At 33.1% G+C, this 24229-nt stretch overlaps 2 protein-coding genes across 28 annotated transcripts in view; one reads left to right on the top strand and one right to left on the bottom strand.

Moving 5' to 3' along the window:
- ATJ1 (DNAJ heat shock family protein) overlaps window positions 1–5411 on the top strand; it is a 32819-nt gene extending 27408 nt beyond the window's left edge. For 9 of the 27 annotated variants that reach the window (XR_016054616.1, XR_016054615.1, XR_016054608.1 and 6 more), the window contains 2 exons: window positions 1066–1155; window positions 4000–4623. Coding sequence is in view for 9 of the 27 variants with exons in the window: in XM_088865399.1 (XP_088721525.1) it covers window positions 1066–1155; window positions 4000–4027 (118 nt within the window). In the remaining 18 variants the exon portion in view is untranslated. Of the gene's footprint in view, window positions 1–646; window positions 679–1065; window positions 1156–3999; window positions 4624–4689 lie in introns of those variants that run through there. The other 18 variants (XR_016054609.1, XR_016054617.1, XR_016054614.1 and 15 more) reach the window with 7 other exon arrangements.
- A 610-nt stretch (window positions 5412–6021) lies between these two features.
- Window positions 6022–8193, bottom strand: LOC18431064 (purine permease 1). Its single transcript, XM_006841196.4, has 2 exons — window positions 7378–8193; window positions 6022–6529 (listed from the first exon to the last, which is right to left on the bottom strand). The coding sequence occupies exons 1-2, from the start codon at window positions 8119–8121 to the stop codon at window positions 6185–6187; spliced, it is 1089 nt and encodes a 362-aa protein (XP_006841259.1). The 5' UTR covers window positions 8122–8193; the 3' UTR covers window positions 6022–6184.
- Between the last annotated feature and the right edge of the window lie 16036 nt (window positions 8194–24229).

Genomic DNA, 24229 nt, shown 5'->3' with positions numbered 1-24229 from the left:
GTTTAATCTCCTGGCTAAATGACATCCCTCACTTGGCTAATAACGATCTCTATAAGGTACCATGAACCCTCTTGGATGATGCACATGCCTAGTCATACACCAAGCCTAGTCATACACCAAGTCAAGACTGATGGTGCCCACAAAGTCCCAGATAGAGACAGCTCCAACCACCTCTAAGGGGGCATATTTTATACGGGCACAAGCTTGAAGGGTTGAATCCTTGATCTTCCCTCATGCAAACCCGATGACATGCAATATAGTGACCTTTCATTTTTTTTTTTGGGTAATGTAACTAGAGATGATAAGGGAAAGACTTTTCGGTGATGCTCAAATGGTTTGTTGGACTCGTCTCCCCTAGTTCCTTTGTTGAGGTTGGATTTCATGATTTTGATCCGGTTTATACTTTCTGTTGAGCCATTTGATGAAGCAGTATTCCCTTTTTGTTCATAAATCGTACATGTGAGGTGGCCCTTCCATGGCATATATTTTCTTTATTGGAGATTTTCTTATTCTTATGTTAAATTGTGCAGTTTCAATTTCCTTTATAGGAGGCTGATCAAGTGCCAAATAATGTAATTATTTTAGGAGTCATAGATCATCTGTCTATATGTTCTCATTTTTTGTCCTCTTTGTTCCTTCCTTGCAGTAATACAAATAATACGGTGATGAAAAGAAAAGGTAAAAATGATATGGTAACATAAAAAACGTAGTACGACTGCTGTGCATGCACAGAGACACGTGCACACACATACACATACATTTCAACAAAAGAAACTGGTGAAACTTGGCTTTGCTTAATTACAAGTGTTCTCAGAATCACTATTATTTTGGGAGGTTGCTCTTTGTACTGTTTTTCGTTTGTACCCATGTCTTTGCTATTCCTACCGAAAGATGATTGCGAATGTCAAATTTCATGAAGGCTTCAAATTTCATGAAGGCTAGAGCTTATGTCCATGTTCAGGGGTGCTGATTTCTTGTGGATAGGCACTCACAGTGATGCCCATATTTTAATATTTCGGTTGCTGTGAGGGTTGATAACATGTTAGTGATTGATCTTTTGTTCAGGGCAATAAATGAGCGTCAGAGAACAATCTTAGAAGAATTTGCAAGAGAAGAATCATTTCATGATAACGACAAATTTTTGCCGGGAAGCTGGTATGCCAATTTGTGATTGAATGCTGGTTGTAGTATGAAAATTACTGATTTTTGGGAATTTATCAAACTACACCTATGATTTGAACTATTTAATTTCAAATTGCCCATCATTCTTTTGATCAAATTTCAAATAGCCCATCAAATGAGACATCAAAATGGGTTTTGAAATTTATCAAAATACTCTTTAGGTAAAATATTAAATAGTTCAAGTGTGAGGTGCATTTGGATCATTTTCCCATGATTTTTCATATGTCTCATCAAATAAATATGAAAGGTATTGAATTTTTATTGATTTAAAATATCTTCAGCGTTCAGTTTTATAGATCAGCGCTCGAGAATAGCACTACATTAGTGCTTCGTAGAATAAAGCCACGTATCTCTATCTCTATTTGATTTATCCACACAATTCCCCAAAATAGTTCTATTGACAGAATTTGAAAGTGGAACAACTGATTATTTAGCCATTTGAACTCATTGTTGATGTCTTGACAGTAACTAAAACAACTAAAACAAAGATGAGATCTGATCAGAAGATAATAAATGACGAAGTCTGTCATTATTTAGATGTCTGGGTCCCAGATATGGCCAGTGGAATACTTGACATCTCTTTAGGATCCGAGAATATTGATAAAAAACTTTCCGCCTCTATGGCGTCTCTCTTTGTTAGAAGATCCTCAAAAGGTAACAGATGTCATAGAACATAAAATCATGATATTATGGGTTAAATGATTGTTTAACTGAAACATATTCATCAGCAATTGATGAAAGTAAATTCTTGTGCTCTTTTTACATAGCTAAGCTGCGATCCAACGCACAACCTCATGGTTGCAACAATGATTACCTCCTCACAGAGCTATGGAATTAACTTCAGGACATAACCGTATGAAAGTTCTTAAGGATTTGTATCAGCAGATTTTTTTTTTGTTAATCTGAATTGAGGAATGATCAACGATATCGAGAAGCTTTATTACCTAAGCAAGTTGCGACAAAATACTAATATAAGGCTAATATTTCCAGTCATAAATAGATGCATTAGAATATTCTAGGTTTGATCTAATAGATGTCCGCTAGATGATTTGTTGGCTGCTGGTAGTAGACTCGATAGATCCAGATGGTTTTCAGATACTAGATGATGGAAAAATGTCTGAACCTAGCCCATAAATCAACAATGATCTATTAACATGAATGCATAATAAATTTTTTTTTGATGAACGTTAACTCATGAATGCATAATATTAGTCGATACTTTTTCCCAATTTACTGAAACCGACAGCTAAATTGTTAGTGAGATCATCAAGTCCAAGTGAAATCAGTTTCTTGCTGACAAATTCATTCTGTAGAGTTCGAGTGGGGGAGGGCCTAGTTATGTTTTGCTATGTATGTATTAGTAAACTATTTATGTAACGATGACCCTGTCATTTACTATGTATATATTTGTACATTATTTATGTAAGGATAACCCTGTCATTTATGTCCCATGTTAATTATAATTTTATTCTTTTTACTTGATGCTAAGGGGGATTTTGTGGCTTTTAGTTTATGTTGTGCTTTCTTTTTTGATAGTTAGTTGGCCTGTATTCTTGTAATGGGAGGTTAACCTAATTTAGATTTACTTTGAAATAATCTATCCTCTGATGTGATTGTGACCTAATAATTTGGAGTGAAGGAAAAACCATTTATTCTCTTATAAGATTAGACTCTCTTTTTTAGCTGATGTTTGGATGGCCCTTTACATAATCGTTGCAGATAATTTGCATTACAAATATCTATTACTTATTATCTTATGGGCTTGTCTTTTATGATCAGTCTGCTTTGAATTACTGTCATAGTTTTGGGCATGCATGGAATTTGGCCATTGAACTCCTGTGCTTTCTTCCTTCTTGCTTTGCCTCAAATTTTAATTGGCATAAATTATTTCATAAAAAGTAATTTAATTATTGAAATTCAGTAAGTTATCAAGCCGTGATATTGTTTGTTTTCGAGATTTTTTTTTTATTATCTTTAATAAATTTTATTTTGCCATTAAATAACTAAAAGATTTGGAAGGTGTTATATTACTTATTTTCAAAAATAAAAGTTTCCAATAGGAAACTCATAAATAAAGGCAAGTATCAAACCACTTTGTTTAAATTCACTTGATTGTGAATTATCTTTATACACTCTATAATTTAAATCGGTGTGTAGATTATTTTCTAGACAAAAAATTCTTAATTGAAAGATTAAAAAATTGAGAAGGTGCTATGATACTCATTTCAAAGATATTGTTTTATAACTTCAATTTTTCAAATATAAATATGTAATTTGAAACTAAAGATTTTAGAAGGTTTTATATTATTCATTTTCTGATATCTTGAAATGACTATTTTTTAAAACTAAAATTTGTAATCAAAGGATTCAAAAAATTAAGAACCTGATGTACTATATGATTCATTTTACTTACAAAAAAACAAAAAAAAAAGGAAATCGAGGAGTTTGAAATAATAAGAGGGCTTTGTCATTTATCACATACATGAAACAGAATATCAACTTTAGGACTCCATTGTAGATAGAAAAATATAAAAAGGTTGTTATTACATCAATTAACATCAGAGGCCCTTATTTCTAGATGATGATACAAATACATGCACCCTAAGAAATCTAGTATATGCAGTAGAGATAGTATGGGCAACATACTGTCTCACATATATAGTAAGATTATTTTATCTAGCTTGCTTTGAGCAGATTTCTTTTTGCTCAAATTTCCATTTATTTTACATCTGCAGAAAAAGCTTGGCTTCTAGATTTCGGTGAATAAGGGATTTTTTTTTACCTGACTATTTTGGAGATCTTTCAATTGAATAACAGGCTTTATCCCCAGCTATCTACTGGTTGAACTTACAGGTGGGAGGAGATCACCGATTTCCTATCCAGAATGGGTGTAATTATTAGGACTGTATTCACATACAGCAAAAATCACACTGCTGAGATCATGTTCATCATATTGATCCTCATGATGCTGATTGGGTAGTATGAGCTAAAAGAAACAAAGAAAAAAACTTCTTGGGTCCACCACCTTAATGATGGGTCAATCTTCTCAATACAGAAGACTGGTCCGACATACCTACACCTTGGAAAACTACCAAAAAAAAAAGAGAAAAATGAACAACAGAAAATAGAAAAGTTATAGAACTACACCTAAGAAAGTATTCATTGGGAGTATCTCGTCTCGTCGTAAAATACGTCCCATTTCACTCACATGGTGGGTTTCTGTAATTCATTTGGAAGGGCCTTCCTCCGAGTGGGGCAATTTTGAGGAGAGCACATTGAACTTTGTACATAAAGCATTCATTTCCAATGATTTTAATTTATGGCATCGATGTCCACTTCTGGAATGTAGAATCGTGATCTGTTGACGATATTTTGATCTAACTCAATTGAACCAATGTTTTCGATGATGCAACAAGAAAATAATATTACTGATCATTATCAGTGTGAGAGTCTTTGCTTGTCAAACTTAGATGAGTGTGTTTTGGCGGGCATTTTCTTGACAAACAGGGTTTTGAAATGGTATTCAGCTGGGAATGCCATGCGGCAACAACGTTCACTCCCAGATACAGGGAAAAAGTGGTATTCTTTTTCATGTGGTCTGCCTCCGAACCTGGAAATAAAATCTACTCTCTATGTGAGTAGTTCAGTGGTAAGTGGTTAGAAGGTTTCAACTTGTTTGGGAACTTCAACACCTGGCTTCTGTTACCGGACCTCTTCTCTTATAGCAGAGTATGTAGCAGAATATAAAAAAGTAGCTCGGAGTATACTTCCGAGAGGATTAAATTGTGGTAGCACCATGTGAGGCCCAGCTACTGGACTCCATTCTCACTGACGGACTCGAAAACTACCAGCTACCGGCCTCAATTCTCACAAACGCACTCGAAAACTACTATTTTTAAAAAAGGTAGGGTCTGCATTCTCAAGTCATTTACAAAAAGAATAAAATAATGTCCCGATTTGAAAAAAAAAAGTAAATTGTAATTTGCTTCCTTATGGGGGTTCTTTTGGAACTCGAGCTATTTATCATGCAGCATTGCGGATTCCTGGACCAATCCAAGATGGGGTTAAGCTAAATCGAGAATTACAAATTATGTTAAATTGAGCCAAAGGAACGTGTGTAAAATATGGAAATATATACAAGAAGACTTTATTTTTTGATACAAAGAAGCACAATCATTATTTGACAGGGATGTATATTGATTGGGTATGGAGTATAATTTTTTTTCAAATATTGTGATGTTTCAATTTGTTAAATTTCACATTTAATGAGTAAAAGCGATTGGGACTTCTTTGGATTAAAAGTAAATAGACTGTTAAAAACTTTATTCACGTTAATAAAGAAGTCTATACATGCATCTTCATGCGTGCTCCATGTGTTTGGCAAAGTTGGCAAACGTTTGTATATTATACCGTATAAATGTACATGGAAATAAAATAGGGAAAGGTAGCTCTATTTCCTAATAAAAGATGAGGCCTAGGCTTTATAAAAACAAAACAAAAAGCACTTTCGGCATAAAAAATCTTCATTATGGCTCTAAAATTAATTTTTAACCCTGATAATAAAATTTGAAATCCAAGAAATGGTATAAATCTTGTGAATCTGAAAACACTTATTTTTTGGGTGAAATGGATGGTCTAAATGATTTGTTGCAATATACATTATTTTTAGAATTTGAAATCTTAATTTTTTTATGCAACTATAATGTTCAAGCTGAGATGATCGATTTAAAGGTTTTTCTACACTTGAATTGCAATTTTTGATGAGTTATGAGGTGAGATTTTACTTATTTTGATAATGCTGCAGCCTTATGAAATCATTTTCCACAAAAAAATGCATTATTTAGAGCGGAAATATTTTGCTATTTCATCTGTCTACAAAAAAAAAATTAAAGCTTGGTCCACTCTCAAAAGAAAAATACAAGTACATCAATCCTAACGTCTTTTGTACATTTTCCATTGAGACAAACACTAAATAGCAATGACCTTAAAAAAAAAACAAGAATTAAACCTGATTGACCCTTGTTTCCATAGAAATCTCCTCCTCTCTTTTCTTCTTCTTTAACTCAGCTTTTCTCTCTCCATAAATATAAGAGGCAAAACCCCACAGAGACATGATCAAGGCCATGGCCTTTTCTCCTGTGAACTTTTCATGATAGAAAATGACTGCCAATATCTCGGTTATGGGTATCAAGAAAGCGATCATAATGCCACTGACCACAGAACTGGCACAAAAGATTAATCCCACTGTTCCAATAAAGAAGAGTTGCCAAGCGACTCCACTACCCACTAGTGTTGCATAATACCCAACTGCTCCCAGGTCAAACGCTCTCGCCTCTTTTGGAATATGCTGAAAATTTCAAACCCCCATGAACAAAACTCCCATCCCATTAGTGTAAATAAACCATCCATTAATTCAGTAGAGAAAACCATCATACAAGTCTAAACATTAAAATCCAAAAAAAAATTCAAGTAAAAAAAATGAAAAAAAAAGGGACAAAAATCCATCTTTCTTAAGAGAAAACCAATATAAAATAAAGGTTAGGAAACCCTATATATATATATATATATATAGGACAGAGGAAGCCACCTCATAAGTGTTATTAAAATAGAAAACAACAGGAAATGCTATAATTCAAGCAAAGAACACCACCATATGAGTATCAAAATAGCAAACAAAGACTATGAAACCTGTTATTTATCAAAGGAAAACACTACCAATGCACAAAATACAACCAAATCCAAGTTTCCAAACACAAGTCTAAACAGAGAAGTCAGAGTACCACCAATTCCAACCAAACCATCAATTCGGCCTCAAGTCTAAATTGTCTAAAGATGAAAATAAAAACTAAGGAAAAAAATAAAATAAAATAGACCAACTCTATAAGTTCCCAATAAAAGAAATAGAAAAATAAATTAAAAAAAAAGAAAGAAAGAAAAGCTCCAAGAACAATAGGAAACTATCAACTGTAATATGAAAAATTTACCACCAATTCACCCTCAAGTCTAAAGTGTCTAAAGATGAAAACAAAAACTAAGAAAAAAAAAGAAAGACCAACCCTATATGTTCCCAATAAAAGAAAAACAAAAAGAAATTAAAAAAGTTCCCAATAAAAGAAAAACATAAAGAAATTAAAAAAAAAGAAGAAAAGCTCCAAGAATAATAGGAAACTATCAAATTTAATATGAAAATTTTACCTGAAAATCCTTGTTAATGAGCATCCCAACGGCGCAAAAAGCAGTTGCAAAAACAGACATAACAAGCTGCATCTCCAAAACCAACATGTAAGTAATCTTCTGCCTGGACCTCGCATACATTAACTCAATCAAAGGAAGCACCAACCCATATAAAGCAGCAGCCCCAAGAGTCATGAAGAACCCCAAAAAATACCGGCCATTACTCAAACCTTTAGGCCGATCACCATTAGCTCCCAAACCCAAGAAAGCCGAACCCAGAGTTAATAAAACGACCGAATTCGTCAAGAACGCAGTGAATTTATGTCTCACCACGATCAAAGCAAAGAGAGCGGTGAAAGCGAGCTGAGAAGCGATCAACAAAGCCGATGTCGAAACAGGCAAATAAGAGAGACCAAAAGCGTACATGTAATCATCAACACCAGTTAAGAGGCCTATGAATGAGCATTGAAGGAACAAAGGTAAGGTTATATGGGTTCTTTCCTCTCCTTCTTGCTGCTGAGATTGCGGGTTTTTCTTGTTGGTTTTGTTGAAAAACTTAGAGAAAGCAAGAGGGAAGAGGAGGATAGGCCATCCTCCGGTTTCGAGGAAAGCACTGAGCCACAGTTTGTGGCCTCCATGGAGGAAGTAGAGGCGAGAGATTAATGGGCCACCAGTTGCTCCTAAGGTGAGGCATAAGGCATTTATGAGGAGGAGGAGGCGTTGGTGCTTCTTCTTCTTGGGATCAGGGCCACCTCCATTGTTCATTGTGAGATGTGAGAGAATTGGGTTCAGCCAGAGGGAGAGACTGGTTATTCCTCTCTCTCTCTCTCTCTCTCTTTATAGTATTTTGTTTTCGTTTGGTATTAATGACCTCTGCAGGGGTGCCCTTAACTGTATCAAAAACTCTGAATTTTGGAGTTTTAGTTTCTCTCTCTCTTCACCCTGTTTCTCTTACTAGAAGTTTTTGGAACTAATGGTGTTTAGTTAACTTCTTATCTGTACATAGGTGGCGTTTATTGCGGGGTGAAACTTCCAATTCAACCTCCTTTTAACCTCCCAACTGAAGATTAAATTTGGGATTTATCACTCTTTGTTTGTTTGTATGGATATATCGTTATTTTAAGGAAAAAGTTTACACAAGGGGTCAACTTTGCCAACTTTATGCTGGTAAGGTGCATCTAGAAAACCCAATAGAGAAGGTTGTTTACCGTGGAAAACCCTCAAATCGATTATCTCGATCTTGAAATTCATAGATATATATAAAAAAAAGATTTTTAATCTTAAAAATAATACATCTTCTAATACAATATATGGCCTATACGTTTTCAAAATTTTCAAGTGTGTATAGATCTGCTTGATCATCACCATTTCTGAAATTTTAAATTTCACAATTGGGAGCAAGAATAAATTTTCATGGCATGTGAAGGCTTTGCAGCACCAAAACTACATTTTTGGCATAGTTTTGAAGTGCACCTTACATTAATAGCATAAGGTTGACACCTTATGAAAATCTCACTCTTGTTTTAATAACATGAGATAATGAATTATTTGTTATTGGGCACTATCGTACTATCTACCCCTTTTTTATTAATTAAAAAAATAGAAAAAATTACATCGTACTATCTTACAACCTTGCAATAAGGTAATTGCACCACATCATGAAGTAGAGGAAGGTTAAGAAAATCTAGAGGCTTAGAGCGCCAAATGGTGGCCTCTGCAAAAATTATAGTTTTTTTTGGCAAGAGCAACAACTACCGTATCAGCCTCATAGTAAACATGGTAGATAAACCATGAATGATTCTCAAGTCTAGATTTGTAATTAGCATCTATGATATGAAGAACCCATGAAGTTTGACACCTGCCCTATATGATCTGAACAAGTAAAGAGGAAGCACTCTCAATTTGTAGGGGGAAGCATTCCATTTGAGTGACTAAATCAACAACTTCTTGTAAACCTCAAAATTTTGCATAATTATTGGAAGCAATTCCAAGAGGAACCGAGGGGGAAGCATTCCATTTGAGTGGCTAAATAAACAACCTCTTGTAAACCTCAAAATTATGCATAATTCAAGAGGAACCGAGAAATCAGTAACGACAGATCCATCATCCCATCTCAAGACACCCCTACAATCAGCTTGACCTGGATTCTGAATAGAAGACCCATCAATATTTAGCTTAAAATGCTGTGAATGAGGAAAAGCTCATGCCACTGTTATGGGTAACTTGATTATCTACTGTCGCTATATAAGTTGTAAATTCTCAGTAATTGCCTTTTCTGAGATGTGGTAAGTCCATGCCTTAGCATCCGCCAAATCACGAACATGGTAGGTGGTCATTCGAATCAGTTTCGCAAGAGTGAGTGTCCTTCCTTAAAGCTTACGGTGGTTCCGCTCCTCCCAAATCATCCATATAGTTGTGAAGGAGAGAGAATGCCAAATATTGATAATACCATTAGACTTGAACCTGAATGCTAACCTCATAGTCAGTATTATATGTATGTTTTCTAAAAAAAAATTATTTTTTTATTTTATTAAAGGTAATTTACTGGAAATTATGCTTTTTTAACCAGAATTAAATTCAAATATCAGAAAAATGTCAAAAAAGTTAAACAATAAATAATAGTATACATAATACAAGTAAGTACCAAACATCTAGCCAAATTATTAATTTTAAATAAGTTAGCCTATTCTAGATAAAACTAATTGCCATCGAAATAAACTCTTATTTTTTACTTTTCATCTCTTTCTTTCTAAATATTGATGAAGTATGAATTATCAGGTAAGGTTTTTTCTTTTTCTTTTAATTGGCTACGTTTCCGCATGGGGACCTTGGTTATTTCTATGTTTGTTCGTTATTTACTTAAAAGAGAAGTAAAAGGTTACGTAGTCATGCGGGACCACTTGATATACAATTGATTCCTCCGTCTTACGAGTCAAACACCAGGAGACCGGACCGTAAAACTCTTATATCTCGTAGTTAAAAAACGCTCATAGTTATCTTTATTTTAAAAAAGTGATATCGAGCTTAAAACGTGCTCCAAATTGGAAGGCCCCCCTTGTAATTCCTAAGGACTCATCGCATGATGCCTTAAAAGGTTTCTTATTTCTTTTCTATTTTATATGGAAAAGTACATAAGGAAACCACTTACTTTTGGTACAGGGGGTCATTATTGCTTGTAGGATTTTAAATTGGATGGTTGCAAGTGTATTATTTACGAGGTTCAAAGTTCAATGAGAATTTTTCGAATTTTGTAACACATCCCAAGCTCTCTAATTCAAAATTTGACATATAAGAGTATTTGTGACCTCCTAGTAACAAAAGTAAACGACCTCATAATATACAATCCCATTTTATATTGTCCATGCATCAAAGTTGTATCTTTGGAGAATTCTTTTTTTTGGGTGAATTCTCTTGAAAAAGACTTAGGTAACACAAATCCCCTTACTAGATGTTTAAACTACGTGAAATACTAAGCTTTTTGTATGCTAGTTGGCATAGGGAATTTATACATACCACTATCTCCCAACTGTCTAATCTGAATGAATGGTTGGGATACCTTTAGCGATCGTGTTACAAGTGAGCCTCTGACCGTTTTATTTAGATCCGACATCCCAGAGTATTTTATTTTTAATATTTTCTACAAATCATAAGAAAATAAAATTTGGTATCAATAGGGAGCACCTAAAAAAATTATAAAAAATATTTGAAAATAAAAATAACCAAACTACCCCTGAAACTATCAAGGGTATTTTGGTTATTTTATTTTACTAGGAATACATTTTCTTTTTAATATTTTTTGTAGGTGGGAATTTTAGTGAGGCTTGGACACCCCAAATTTGATGTTAAAATGATTTATAAAATATTAAAAATAAAATAACGTTTCGGTGGGACATATGATTGGGATCATCTCAATTGTCTATTTAGATCGGATCATTAGGAGAGAGGTGGCATACATAAATTCCCTATGTATAGAAATATTTCCCATTTTGAATTGTTGTGAAAGTCCTTTTTTATTTTGAAATTAAAAAATAGTCTTATATATATTTCATATTTCGCATTTAAATCCCACTTTTTAGGAGTATCAAATGTATTTTATTTAATCTATTTTTTATTTATTAGGTTATATATCTATTCTTCTCGCTATACACACCTATAAAAATATGTTAAATAAATAAATTTAAAATAAATAACCAAAATACCCCTACAAAATTTAGGGGTATTTTGGTACTTTTATTTATCTAAAAATATTTTTAAACATTTCTTATAGGTGTGCAACTGTAAGAGTTATAGACATCAAATTTGAGCTTATGTGATATATAGAAAGATAAATTAAATTAAAATACAGTTTATACTCTAAAAAAGTAGGTCTTGAATGTAAAATATGAAATAAATATTACTAATTTTTAAATTTTAAAAATAAAATATAATTTTGCTAGAAATTTACCAAGCAGCTAACTCATCAACAAGCCTCGACTTCAACAAGACAATTTCTCTCAAAGAAGTCTTTAACTACATGTTAAAAATGGGAAATTTAGAGAAAAATCACATTTTAGTTTTGGAATTTAGAAATAGACACATATTTATTATTTTTCACTTGAATCCCTCTTTTAATTTTATTTTATTATAAATTAGTTTGAGCTCAAATTTAGGTGTATATTTCTTGTCATCATGCAACTGTGCAAACAAAAGAATTCAATATTGAAAAAATATCAAAATACACTTGCAAGTTATCGGTATTTGGGAAATCTTTAAAAATATTCTTTTATATTTTTTACTAGTGGGTGATGATGACTAATATGCATGTCTTAAATTTGAGCTCTATATTATGTATGTAAAAAATAAAAATAAAATATAATGTAAACTTTCAAAAAGTTTAACTTGAGCGTAAACTATAAAAATTATATCATTATTTAAAATTTTAAAATAAAATGAGATTTTTACGTAATTTTCTCTTGAAAAATATGTATAAAATGCAACCATTGCAATTTAGAATCTTGAACAAGTAAAAGTATTTTAGAAAATATCATGGTCAAGTCGAACAATATAAACACCCTTACTTGTTTGGGTTTCAAATTCTAGACATCGATTTTCATTAAAAAGCTCTTATTCTAGGTTTAGAACACGGAGTAAGGACAGGCATTTAGATTATTTGGAGCCGCTAACTAACATTTTTTGTATTTTAGGCAAAATACTTTGAGAAGAGGATAAAGTTTCTATGAGGCCTAGGTGTTATGAAAACAAAATAAGCCTCACCTCAAATCTTTGTCCGGAAAGCACTTTCAGCAACCAAAATCTCCATGATGGCTGTAAAATCAATTTCCAACAATGATAGTAAATTTGTAGCTAAAAAAATGTACAGATTTTACGTATCTGTGAATACTTATTTTTAGTGCTAAATAAATGTCCTATATAATTTGTTACAATATACATTATTTTTAGAGATTGAAATCCTAATTTTTTTTACAATTATAATGTTTAAGCTCAGATGATCAATGTAAACGTCTATCAATACTTGAATTACAATTTTGGATGAGTTATGAGTTGAGGCTTTACTTATTTGATAGGGCCGCAAGCCTATTAAACCATTTTCCTTGAGAAGATACTTGAAAGAAATGATGTTATTAAAGTAATGGCTTTGTTGATATATTGATTGATTTGACTGCCTAATTTTTTGAAGTGATTTGACCATTTTATTGATATTTATGCCGAGACAAAATAGAGAGGAGCCCTTAAGATTGAAATGGATGGTCACATGTTGAGATGACGTTTAATATTTAGCAATTTTAGATCTCCAAATGTAAATTTATTTTAGAAACCTGATATCTACAAGAGGATGGATTTGCATGTTTTTAGTTCCTTAATCATCTAAAATATGAAAAAGATGATGGGCCACCACAATAGTTGAAGGGGAGAGCACCTCACAAATGACTTTTTCTTTAATTATTGACTTTGGTTTATCAATTGCGTTTTCTTTTGTTCTTTCTATTTTAGCTTTCTTTTATCAAATCATTGTCTTTTGTTCTCTTTCTTTTAGCTTTCTTTTATCAAATCATTATCTTTTATTCTTTCTTTCCTTTTTTCTCTCACTCTGTTTTATTTCATTTAGGCTCTCTTTCTCTCTCTCAATTACAAGGTTAAAAGATGGATTACAACATATATTATAATGGCCTAAAGTGGGGAAACAGCGTCATGCAAAAAGGAAAGCAGCCAAATGATTTCCTACTTCCGTGGGGCTATACTATCCTTTTACTCCCTTGGGGAAAATATATAAGCTATACTATCCTTTTACTCCCTTAGGGAAAATATATAGCTATACTATCCTTTTATTCCCTTGGGGAAACATATATATTTTTTAGGTTTCAAAATTGGATGTAAACTCTATAAACCATGGAATGATGTTTGCAAAAAGAATTTCCAAAATAAATTTTTTGTGTACTAGAAAAAACTAACGTCTCAATATTAAATAGAAACTGTCTTATTTTTTGGGAGATCTAAGAGTCACCAAACTCAAAATTCAAAACTTTTCTTTTCAAAATAATTATTTAGTAATTCTTACGTAGTTTCCAAAATTTTAGGCTAAACACATCGTCCTAAATAGGTGTTTTGAGAGAGGGTCTAGATGCACATATGATCTAGAGGGAGCATAAAAAAATAGAAAGGAGGTACAAAAGGTGAATAGAAGAAACAAAGGGAAAACATGGGGAAAAGAGGAGAAAAGGATGGGGATATATTTTTATTTAGGACGCGGTTAGCATGCGGCCAAGCCCACACATGTAGAAATGCGGGCTTGGCAATAAATATATTTTTTAAATATAAGTTGATCCTAATTTTAGAGAATAAATAATCTCTTTTACGCCACAATGTTCAATGGATTATTGGGAATGAAAGGACAATTAATTTATGGACAGATCCATAGTTATCAAAACAATCCATTTTAGAATCTTATGGTTCTAGTATTTGTAAAGACCTAGAAAGTTTCGCCATGCCTAGGGTTGTAGACTACTTAAATGGTTCTCCACAATCCTGGTGTTTCCCTACCCTTGCACCAGGACAAGCTCTTAGAACCTGTAATTAATGGATCAGAATTTGAAAGGAAGTGGAGGTTGCCTCAACCGCCCTGAAACCCCAACCTAATTTTTGGTATGGATTCACTCTGCAAATGGAATGTTTTCTATTAAAGAGGCATGGAATTTCATTCGTCGTATGAGCTCTTCTCAACCAGTCTTTAGGGCACTATGGTCTTCTAAGTGTCATCTAAGGGCTAAATGGTTCTCGTGGTTGAGCCTTCATCATCGTCTTCCTCCCTCTTCTCTCATGCAGCGAAGGGGAATCACCTTTGCTTTTGTGTGCCCTTTTTGTCATCATAATGAGACAATATTTACCATATTTTGCTTGAATGTGTTTTCTCGCAGGGGATTTGGAAGTCTATAGCATGACAATGTGGAAAACGTTTTATTACAGGTTATTCTATTGCAGCTACACTGTGGAAATGGTTAGCATTCAGGTTCAAGTTTGATGGTGTTACTAACATTTAGCATTCTCTTTTCTTCGCATCTATATGGATGATTTGGGAGGAGCGGAACCACCGTATGTTTCAAGAAAGGACACTCACCTTGTGAAGCTGACCCGAAGGATCATCTACCATGTTCGTGATTTGGCGGATGCTAAGGCATGGACGTACCACATCTCAAAAAAGGCAATTACTGAGAATTTACGACTTACGTGGCAGCAGCAGAGAATCGAGTCACCCATATAGTGGCATGGGCTTTTCCACATTCACATTTTAAGCTAAATATCGATGGGTCTTCTATTCAGAATCCAGGTTAAGTTGGTTGTGGGGGTGTCATGAGATAGGATGATGGATCTTTCGTTGCTGCTTTTTTGGTTCCTCTTGGAATTGCTTCCAACAATTATGCAGAATTTTGAGGTTTACAAGAGGGTATTGATTTAGCCACTCAAATGGAATGCTTCTCCTTGTAAATTGAGAGTGATTCTTCTTTACTGGTTCAGGTCATACAGGACAGGTGTAAAGCTCCATGGGCTCTTCATATCATAAATGTTAATTGCAAGTCTAGACTTGAGAATCATTCATGGTCTATTTGCCATGTTTACCGTAAGGCTAATATGGTGATTGACACTCTAGCTAAAAAGACTACAATTTTTGCGGAGGCCCCCATTTGGCGCTCTAGGCCTCCAGATTTTCTTAACCTTCCACTACTTCATGATGTGGCGCAATTACCTTATTGTAGGGTTGTAAGATAGTACGATGTAATTTTTTCTACTTGTTTTTATTAATGAAAAAGGGTTAGAGGGCCTTCTCCCTCACTGATTTACCCAAAAAAAAAGATATCATGAATATGAAATAAAAATTAAAATTTGAAAATTAGAAATAATAATTATATGAAGAAAACATTTGGACCGTTAATTACAATTGTTTTTAAATGGACCACCTATTTGAATCCATCTTAAAGATAGCAATAAACCATGGTTGTTTTATTTATTAAGATGAGAACATTATTTCAAATACGTCTACCGTCATTTGGATATTTTGAAATACTATTGGCTGGTATTTCTTTTTTTTTCTCTTAACTCTTTAAGTCTTAATAAATTTTATTAGGGCAATATCTTTTTATGCACCAATAAAAGAGAAAAAAAAAAAAGAGAAATGAAGTACACCTGATACCTTTGTACCGCCCTCCTTTGTTCGTCTTACTTCACTGCCGATAAAAGATGGACCCCGTTTCTATGTGGCCAAGCCCGTATATGTAGAAATGCAGGTTTTTTAATAAATTTTTTTTGAGATGGATTTTAAGATTTAATTTTTAATGATATGTAATTTTTAACATGGAGATCATGAATATGAAAAAGAAATAAGTTTTAAAAATTAAAAATAATAAATCTAGTAAAAAAAAATTTAGGTCATTATAGAACACCTGCTTGCATCCAATCTTTAAGATAGATGCTTTATACTTTCTGAACCGCATATGTAGAAACGCTGTCTAACCCATATGAAGCAATTTTTCATAAAAGATATTTGTCTTTTCAATTATTATTTTGATCATCATCATCATTATTATTATTAATATTATTATTACAATATTATTATTATTATTATGATCATCATCATGATCATGTTGATGATGATGATCATCATGATCATGATGATGAACATCATCATTATAATTTATTTTTTTATTATTGTTATCATTATTATTTATTTTATTTTTTTAAGGATTCCAGCTTGGGATGCTGGCTACACTATCACCCCTATCTTCCATTTAGCCATATAACATTTTAATTTTCATGCAACCGCTCTTTTTTGATATTTACTCTTCATCTATCCCTGGAGCTAGGGTTTTATGAAAGTTGATGTTGCTTTTGACTTATTTTGTCGTTGGTTATCTTCTATCCTCATCGTAATTAGTTTCTTCCCTCTAATTAGGTTATTAGTCTCTCGTCTCTATCTCTATTCCATTAATAGCTTTATTTTCTTTTGAGCGTGTACATGGTGTTCTTGTAGGAGCAACTGTCTGCTTACTCTCTTTAGTGAAAAAGTTTAAAAGGACTTTTTGTACTTAGGAAATTTTGGTACTTAGGAATCACTAGATGATTCTATATGGCAATAGAAAAACCTGGCGGTCTATTTAATCTATGTTTCTTTCCTTTGTTTCTATCTAAATCATGCTCAACTGGTTCAACTAGGGGTTAGACCGGTTTTACCTTAGACCAAGCCTTTTACCGATTCGATGGCGGTCCTGATCTTGATAACATCGGCTGTGAGTAAACAAAGAAACCTCAAATGCTCATTTTTTCAATTGGGAAAATATTTCGTCTATCCAAGGGCCAATTGAAATAGATAACCTCTCTTTCATTTTGAAGATTCTAGGGGCACTCGTTTCGCCTAGTTTTCACACATACCTCTAGTCCAAGAAAAGATAAATTTGAACATAATCTGGAAAATTTGTCTATTTAGGTGAGCTGAAAATATTGTGAATAGGGTCCCCTAAGAATTTATTTAACCCCAAAATTTGATGGATTGTTTTATGATTACTTGAGAATGATTTTAAGTTCTTAAAACACCAGATCGAGCCATTCATAAGCTAGGATGATCTCTATTCCGGCTATTAATGGGCCCTAGCCCAAAACCTGGCTAAATCGGAAAGCCCACGAAACTGCTCGGCTTGTTCATAGCGGCAAAGCTTAAAGGGAAACTAAGACCTTGCAACCCCAACAGAGGGGGAGGGGAACCAATATTCCCTTGGTCAATGGAGGAGGGAGCCAATATTTCCTCAGGCAATTAATATCTTCACCTCATAAATTCTTTCACTTAATTGAAATGTCTTTCACTTGATTGAATTATCGCTCATCCACATCAAGAATCACTGATTTGAATCAGGAATCGGGAGGGATCATCCTAGTTCTTAGTTTCAATAAGAATATGTCTTTCACTTGATTGAATTACCGCTCATCCACATCAGGAATCACTGATTTGAATCAAGAATTGGGAGTGATCATCCTAGTTCTTAGTTTCAATGAGAATTAATAAAGAATGAGTCTTGCAGGGAATTAGGTGATCATGATCTGCTGAATCATTTGGTTCCTATCCATCTTGTTTTTATTAATTTTTAATTTATAAAGAAAATATTTTTGTAATGTCTCTTATTATTTGTTGTATTGTTTTTCATATTTTGCATTGATGTCCTTTTTTTATCGACATTTTGTTTTTGCAAAATATCCCAAGTTCGAAAATTCAAGTTTCAAAACAAGATCCTCGCTTCTAAGTGAGATATCAGTTAGAAACTTCAAGTTTTGAACTACTACAACCTTATATATTTTTGAGTTATGAATGGTTCAGATCATCTCCCATATTTTTTTCCTTTTTCTTCCACATAGACCGGTTCAGAACTTCAAGTACCAAACCGATATCTCACTTCAAAGAAACATGTAAGTGGGAACATATTGTGAAGTTAGTTCCTCAAAAAAAAAGATTTATTAAGATTAAAATTCTAATTTTTTCACTTTTGCCAATAGTCATTTCAGATTCATCTCGCCCAAATTATCTAAAAAGGAAAATGAATTTTGTGCAGTATGAACCTGCCAGATCACATTACAATGGAAACTAAGAGAATGGAGGAGTGCTGTGGAATATTTTTAGAGGTGCAATTTTGTGGCAGTTATGGTTAGAAAGAAACCGTAGGACATTTGATGGGGTATCGGTGGACTTGGTAGAATTAAAGAATAAAATCATGTTTCAAACTTGGAGTTGGTTTCATAATACAAAGGAGGGCTAGTATGTATCTAATACGATGCATTTGGTGGCTTCGATATGTATTAAGGTTAGACTGAAAGAAGAGCTCGAATGATCTAGCTGGATTATATAATAAATTTTTTTTTGGATTATATAATAATTTTTTTTGTTTTTTTTCAAAATTTTTTTTTTCTTCACGGTCTAGATCGCTTAGAAGTAGTCCTTTAACAATATAATAACTTTTAAAAAAATAAAAATAAAAGAATATAATATGATCTCAAGAATTTGAATCTATTCAAAACCTTTCTTTCAATAACAAAGAAATGACACAATCTATGTTTGGGAATAAAAGACACAATAAATAAATATTAAAGACATAAAAGAGGGTGCCAGAGATTATCTCAACAATGCTTAGTACACCACACGCCAAGTCTCCTCTTTCTAATGGTGCTCGGGATCTTTGATCGGTCTTTTGATTTCTCATTCTTATGACAAAACCCAATCAATGTATATAGATCTCGATCTAGAACCACCCACTTAAAACCTCAATGCTCAGGCCTAAGTCAAGCCCATTGGTTTGATCCTTATGAGAGAGAGAAAACAAGAAAGGAGGGTAAAAACTACTAGCTAGGGATGATCCCTTTGTTGACCATAAAATCACATAATCAAAACTTGGCTTGATTTAGAACTCATGAGAGAGATTCAAGCGTAACCTAGCCTAGCTTGGGCATTTCCTCCTTAGGATAGTTTGGGTGTGAGAGCTACCTATGTGGGGCGTGCCCCTTGGAGAGGCTAGAGAGGGAGATTCTATTTTAGAGAGAGCAAAGAGAGTAAGTAAGAGGTGTAGAGACACAGGAGGAGAATGATCTTTTTTATAGATTTTTCATGCATTAGGGTTTGCCATAAAATTGTAGGAGCAAATCTTAACCTTTGATCTAAGGAGATTTGTGGGGTGAGAGATGTGAACTATTCATTTTTTAGATCTACCATCAAATGCTAAAGAAGGGCTAGAACCATATCCTCCTCTTCCTAAACCTCTTCCCATCAAATAAGTTAAATAAGGAAAATATTTCTTTACTTTAGTTAATAGTAAATATTCAATCCTTATTTCTCAATCAAACCTTCTTGATTATCAAGATTTTCTAAAACCACATATTTCATCATTTTATTGCAAGTAAGCTTCTATCCACAAAAGGAAAGCCAACTAGCATGAGATTCCTCTCACCATATTTAGCAAGACAAGACAATCTCCTATGCGTGGGGAGTGCCACCATTTGGTGGCCACGCATGAGCTCCACCCAATTGTCCCATGTGATTTAAATGGGCCTCTAATAATTATGGAGTGTCCTACATATTTTTAGAAACAATAAAAAATTATTTTTAGTTTTTTTAAACCTCTTAGTTTATTTAAAACTTTAGAAATGAATTTATCTTGATTTATAAATCCAAATGACAAAATTAACGTATCAGAAGATTCATAAAAAAATCAAATAACATAAAATTAATTAAATTAAATTAATTTTGATGGGAATCAGATCCGAATAGGTCTAGAATTTAATCAACGTATAGGAGTACTCCACTTTCAACTATCGACCACGATCTACACGAGCTTTTTCAAACTAATCCAACAATTCCCATGACCTACAATCTGCTGCATGGGTTCATGATTGGACCGCCAAAGTCAATCAATGGGCTAGGGGACGTAATCTCAGTATGTGGATTTCAAGTTCTTCCCTAGCGACAAACTATGATCCGCCAGACTATGATGCAATCATGACTGTATGGTGCATATATGTAATCTCTCACACATGTCCATATTTCACCCTCAATGGTGGATTACTATTTCAATATGACTATCTATGTACATATCGTATGATGATAAATATGTCAAGGAAGTCTATGATTTGAGATACGACAAATCAACATAAATATGTCATATCGTATGACAAGTTATCTAATCAACATAAATATGTCAAGGAAGTCTAACAAGATGGCTTTCCTACAACATTCCCTATAGTTCATGGTCTTAGATAATCAGGGATTCTAAATAACTAAGAACATGAGTTAACACATATGGGTATTTAAAAACCAATGTATGAATAAATGACAGTTTTTTCCCAAGTTTATAAATACCTTCAAAACACAATGTTTTCTCTTTAATAAAAAAACTATTGACTTGGTATGTATACATTCACAAGCAATATAGTATGACGGTCTATAATGATTTTTCATAAAGATTAATGGACTTTGCATGACTATGAGATTTCTCAAAACCATATTCATAAACTTTAGTTTTTATCAAATCATTCAATTTAATTTTAAAATATATGTTTGGTCTTCAAAAATCATTGTACCGCATGCACTTTTAATTACCTACCAAGTCATGTTTACAGCCACAAAACAAATCATAAAGGCCATCTTATAATTTTATTCAAAATAAAACATGACTAAAGAATGATTATTAAAACTTGATAAAATACTTCTTTTTAGTAAATATAGAGACTTTATCAAGAGATCATCATTGCATGGAACTCATCATGTTACTAGATATATTGGGAGGATGGTCATTGAGACCGAGTTTCATCAGAATATTCCCTTTGTGCTTACATATTTGAATAAGCCACACCCATCTCTCGTGTTCCATACTTAAGATCATAGTCTTTGATCAAATCACATCTCCATGTGTGTCACTATATTAAGTAGTTTATACTCAAGTACAAAAAAGCACAAAACCATAGGGTATTCATCATTCTACTCTTTTAAATTTGTTAGCACCTATCACCTAATGTCCATATACTCCATATATATTCATAAAATAAATAGCCAAAATATAACCAAAGAAGTGTATGAAACATAAAATAAAAGGTTACTGAATCATCTTTCCCTATATGACCTTACATTGTAATGTGAGATAGATTTTCATACCTCAAAACTATGTAGTATGATACCTAGGCTATTTTGATTCGTTGTTTTTACTTGTTAACAAGCTTTTATGATCTTGGAAATTAGACACAAAATGGTAACACTTATGTTTCCACAAGCCTCATATCACAATGTTAAGCATGCTTAATAAATATAGCTATTCATATCTCAATGAAGAATGTATATAGCAAACTGTTGAAAATTCAAGATGATCTCTCTTCAATAAATTTTTTTTATTCCTCTCTTCCTATCGATATTTCTCCCTCAAATAAATTTTAGTAGAAACTAGACTTGAAATGAAAGTCTAGAAAATTAGTATGGGCTGAAGAAAATAAAATCATGACTTCCAAGTCATTGAGGTAGTTTTCATTGCAGAAAACATCACTTCTTCACCCTTCAATAAATTGACAATATCTTTCAAACCACAAGGATCTTCTTCATAAAACTATTTTTATTTGAAATTAGACTCAATTTGATGTTTTACAGTTAAATTTAAGCTAAAAATAAAATCATACGTTTAGTAGAAAAATTCACGGATCTCAATAGATAGTTTCAGGATTTTGCAGGGTCAGAATTGACACCCTTTAATAATGAGTCCATAACTTTCAATTCCCCTAGAATCTTCTACTGAAATTTTACAAGTAAATCCTACTCTAAAAAAATATATAATATTACTGAAGTATGCAACATAAAAATATCTCATTATCTTCTTCATGTTACTGCTAAAAAATAGCACAAAATACCCATTCTACAGAGTGGCTTTTCGGTATTCTAATATTCATATTATTCTTCCGGAGGTGTATCACTTGATCACAAAAAGTGCGGGTAGCCATATCTCATTCCCAAGCAAGATCTAGACTCAAATAAAGAGAAAAGACCACTTATGGCAACAAGTACTGTTACCAATGAAAAAATAACTCTTGTTATCTAGCCGGAGTATATAATAAATTTTTTCTTTCTTTTTCAATTATTTTTCTTTTCCAATTATTTTTCTTTTCTTCATGGTTTAGATCACATACAAGTAGTCTTTTTACAATGTAATAACTTCAAATAAAATAAAAGAAAAGAATACAATAGGATCTTAAGTACTTGAAGCCATTAAAAACCTTTCTTTCAATAACAAAAAAAAGGCACAACCTATGTTTGGAAATAAAAGGTACAATAAATAAATGTTGAAGAAATAAAAGACGGTGCAAGAGATTACCTCAATCAGACTTAGTACACCCCACGTCGAGTCTCTTTTTTCCAATGATGCTCAAGATTTTGATTGGTCTCTTGATTTCTCCTTCTTATGACAAAACCCAATCAATGCATATGGATCTTGATCTAGAACCACCCACCGAAAACTTCAATGGTTAAGCCTAATTTAAATCCCTTAACTTGATCCTTATGAGAGGTAGAAATCAAGAAATGAGGGAGATAACTACTAGTTAGGGATAATCCCTTTACTGCCCACAAAATCACATAATCAAAACCTAGTTTGATTTAGAACCCATGAGAGAGATTCAAGCTTAACTTAGCCTAGCTTGGGCCTGCCCCCCCTTAGGATAGTTTGTGTGAGAGAGCATAACCTATGTGGGGCATGTCCCTTAGAGAGGCTAGTGAGAGAGGTTCTGTTTAGAGAGAGAAGAGAGAGTAAGTAAGAGGTGTAGAGATAAGGGAGGAGAATAATCATTTTTTATAGATTTTTCATGCATTAAGGTTTGTCATAAAATCTTAAGAGTAAATCTTGACCGTCGATTTAATGAGATTTGTTGGGTAAGATGTGAGCCATCTACTCCCTAGATCCACCATTAAGATGCTAAAGAAGATGCTAAAACCTTATCCTCCCCTTCCTAAATCTATTCCCATCAAATAAGTTAAATAAAGAAAATATTTCTTTACATTATTTAATAGTAAATATTTATTCCTTATTTCTCAATCAAACCCTTTTTATTCTCAAGTTTTCCTAAAACCACATATTTCATTCCTTTATCGTAAGTAGGCTTCTCTCCACAAAAGGAAAGTCAAATAGCATGAGATGCCTCTCATAATATTTATCAAGAAAAGACAATCTCCTTTAGGTTGGGCGTGCTACCCTTTGGTGGCTGGGCCCCACCCAATTGTCTCATAAGATTTAACTGGGTCTCCAATGATTATAGAGGGTCCTACATATTTTAGAAATAATAAAAATTGATTTTTAGATTTTTCAAACCTTTTAGTTTATTTAAAACTTTAGAAATGAAATTCTCTTGATTTATAAAGCCAAATGATAAAATTAAAATATCAGAAGATTCATAAAAAAAATCAAATAACATAAAATTAATTAAATTACATTAATTTTAATGGGAATTAGATTTGAATAGGCCTAAGATTTAATCAACTCATAGGAATACTCCACCTTTAACTGTGGATCACGATCCACACTAGCTTTCTTAAACTGACTCAGCAATTCCCATAACCCACAGTCTACTGTAGAGGCTCATGATTGGACTGCCAAAGTCAATTAATGGGCTAGAGGATGTAATCCCAGTATGTGGATTTTAAGTTTTCCCCTAAAGACAAACCATGATCCGCCAGACCATGATGCAACCATGACTCTATGGTGCATAGGGGTAATCTCTCGCACATGTACACGCTTCATCCTCAATGGTGGATTACTATCTCAATACGGCTATCTATGTACATGTCATGTGATAATACAACGATTGTATTTTAGTCTTG

Source organism: Amborella trichopoda, chromosome 4 (assembly GCF_054954075.1).
Source record: "Amborella trichopoda isolate Santa Cruz 75 chromosome 4, AtrichopodaSantaCruz75HAP2 v2.0, whole genome shotgun sequence".
In the NCBI taxonomy this organism is placed as follows: domain Eukaryota; kingdom Viridiplantae; phylum Streptophyta; class Magnoliopsida; order Amborellales; family Amborellaceae; genus Amborella; species Amborella trichopoda.
Note: the sequence above shows the minus strand (reverse complement) of the source record. Positions and strands in the feature narration are given on the sequence as shown.

Coding starts and splice junctions, on each gene's coding strand:
- LOC18431064 (XM_006841196.4), bottom strand. CDS start 8,121: ATGAACAATGGAGGTGGCCCTGATCCCAAGAAGAAGAAGCACCAACGC. Junction 6,530..7,377: donor TCATTAACAAGGATTTTCAG/GTAAAATTTTCA, acceptor TGAAATTTTCAG/CATATTCCAAAAGAGGCGAG.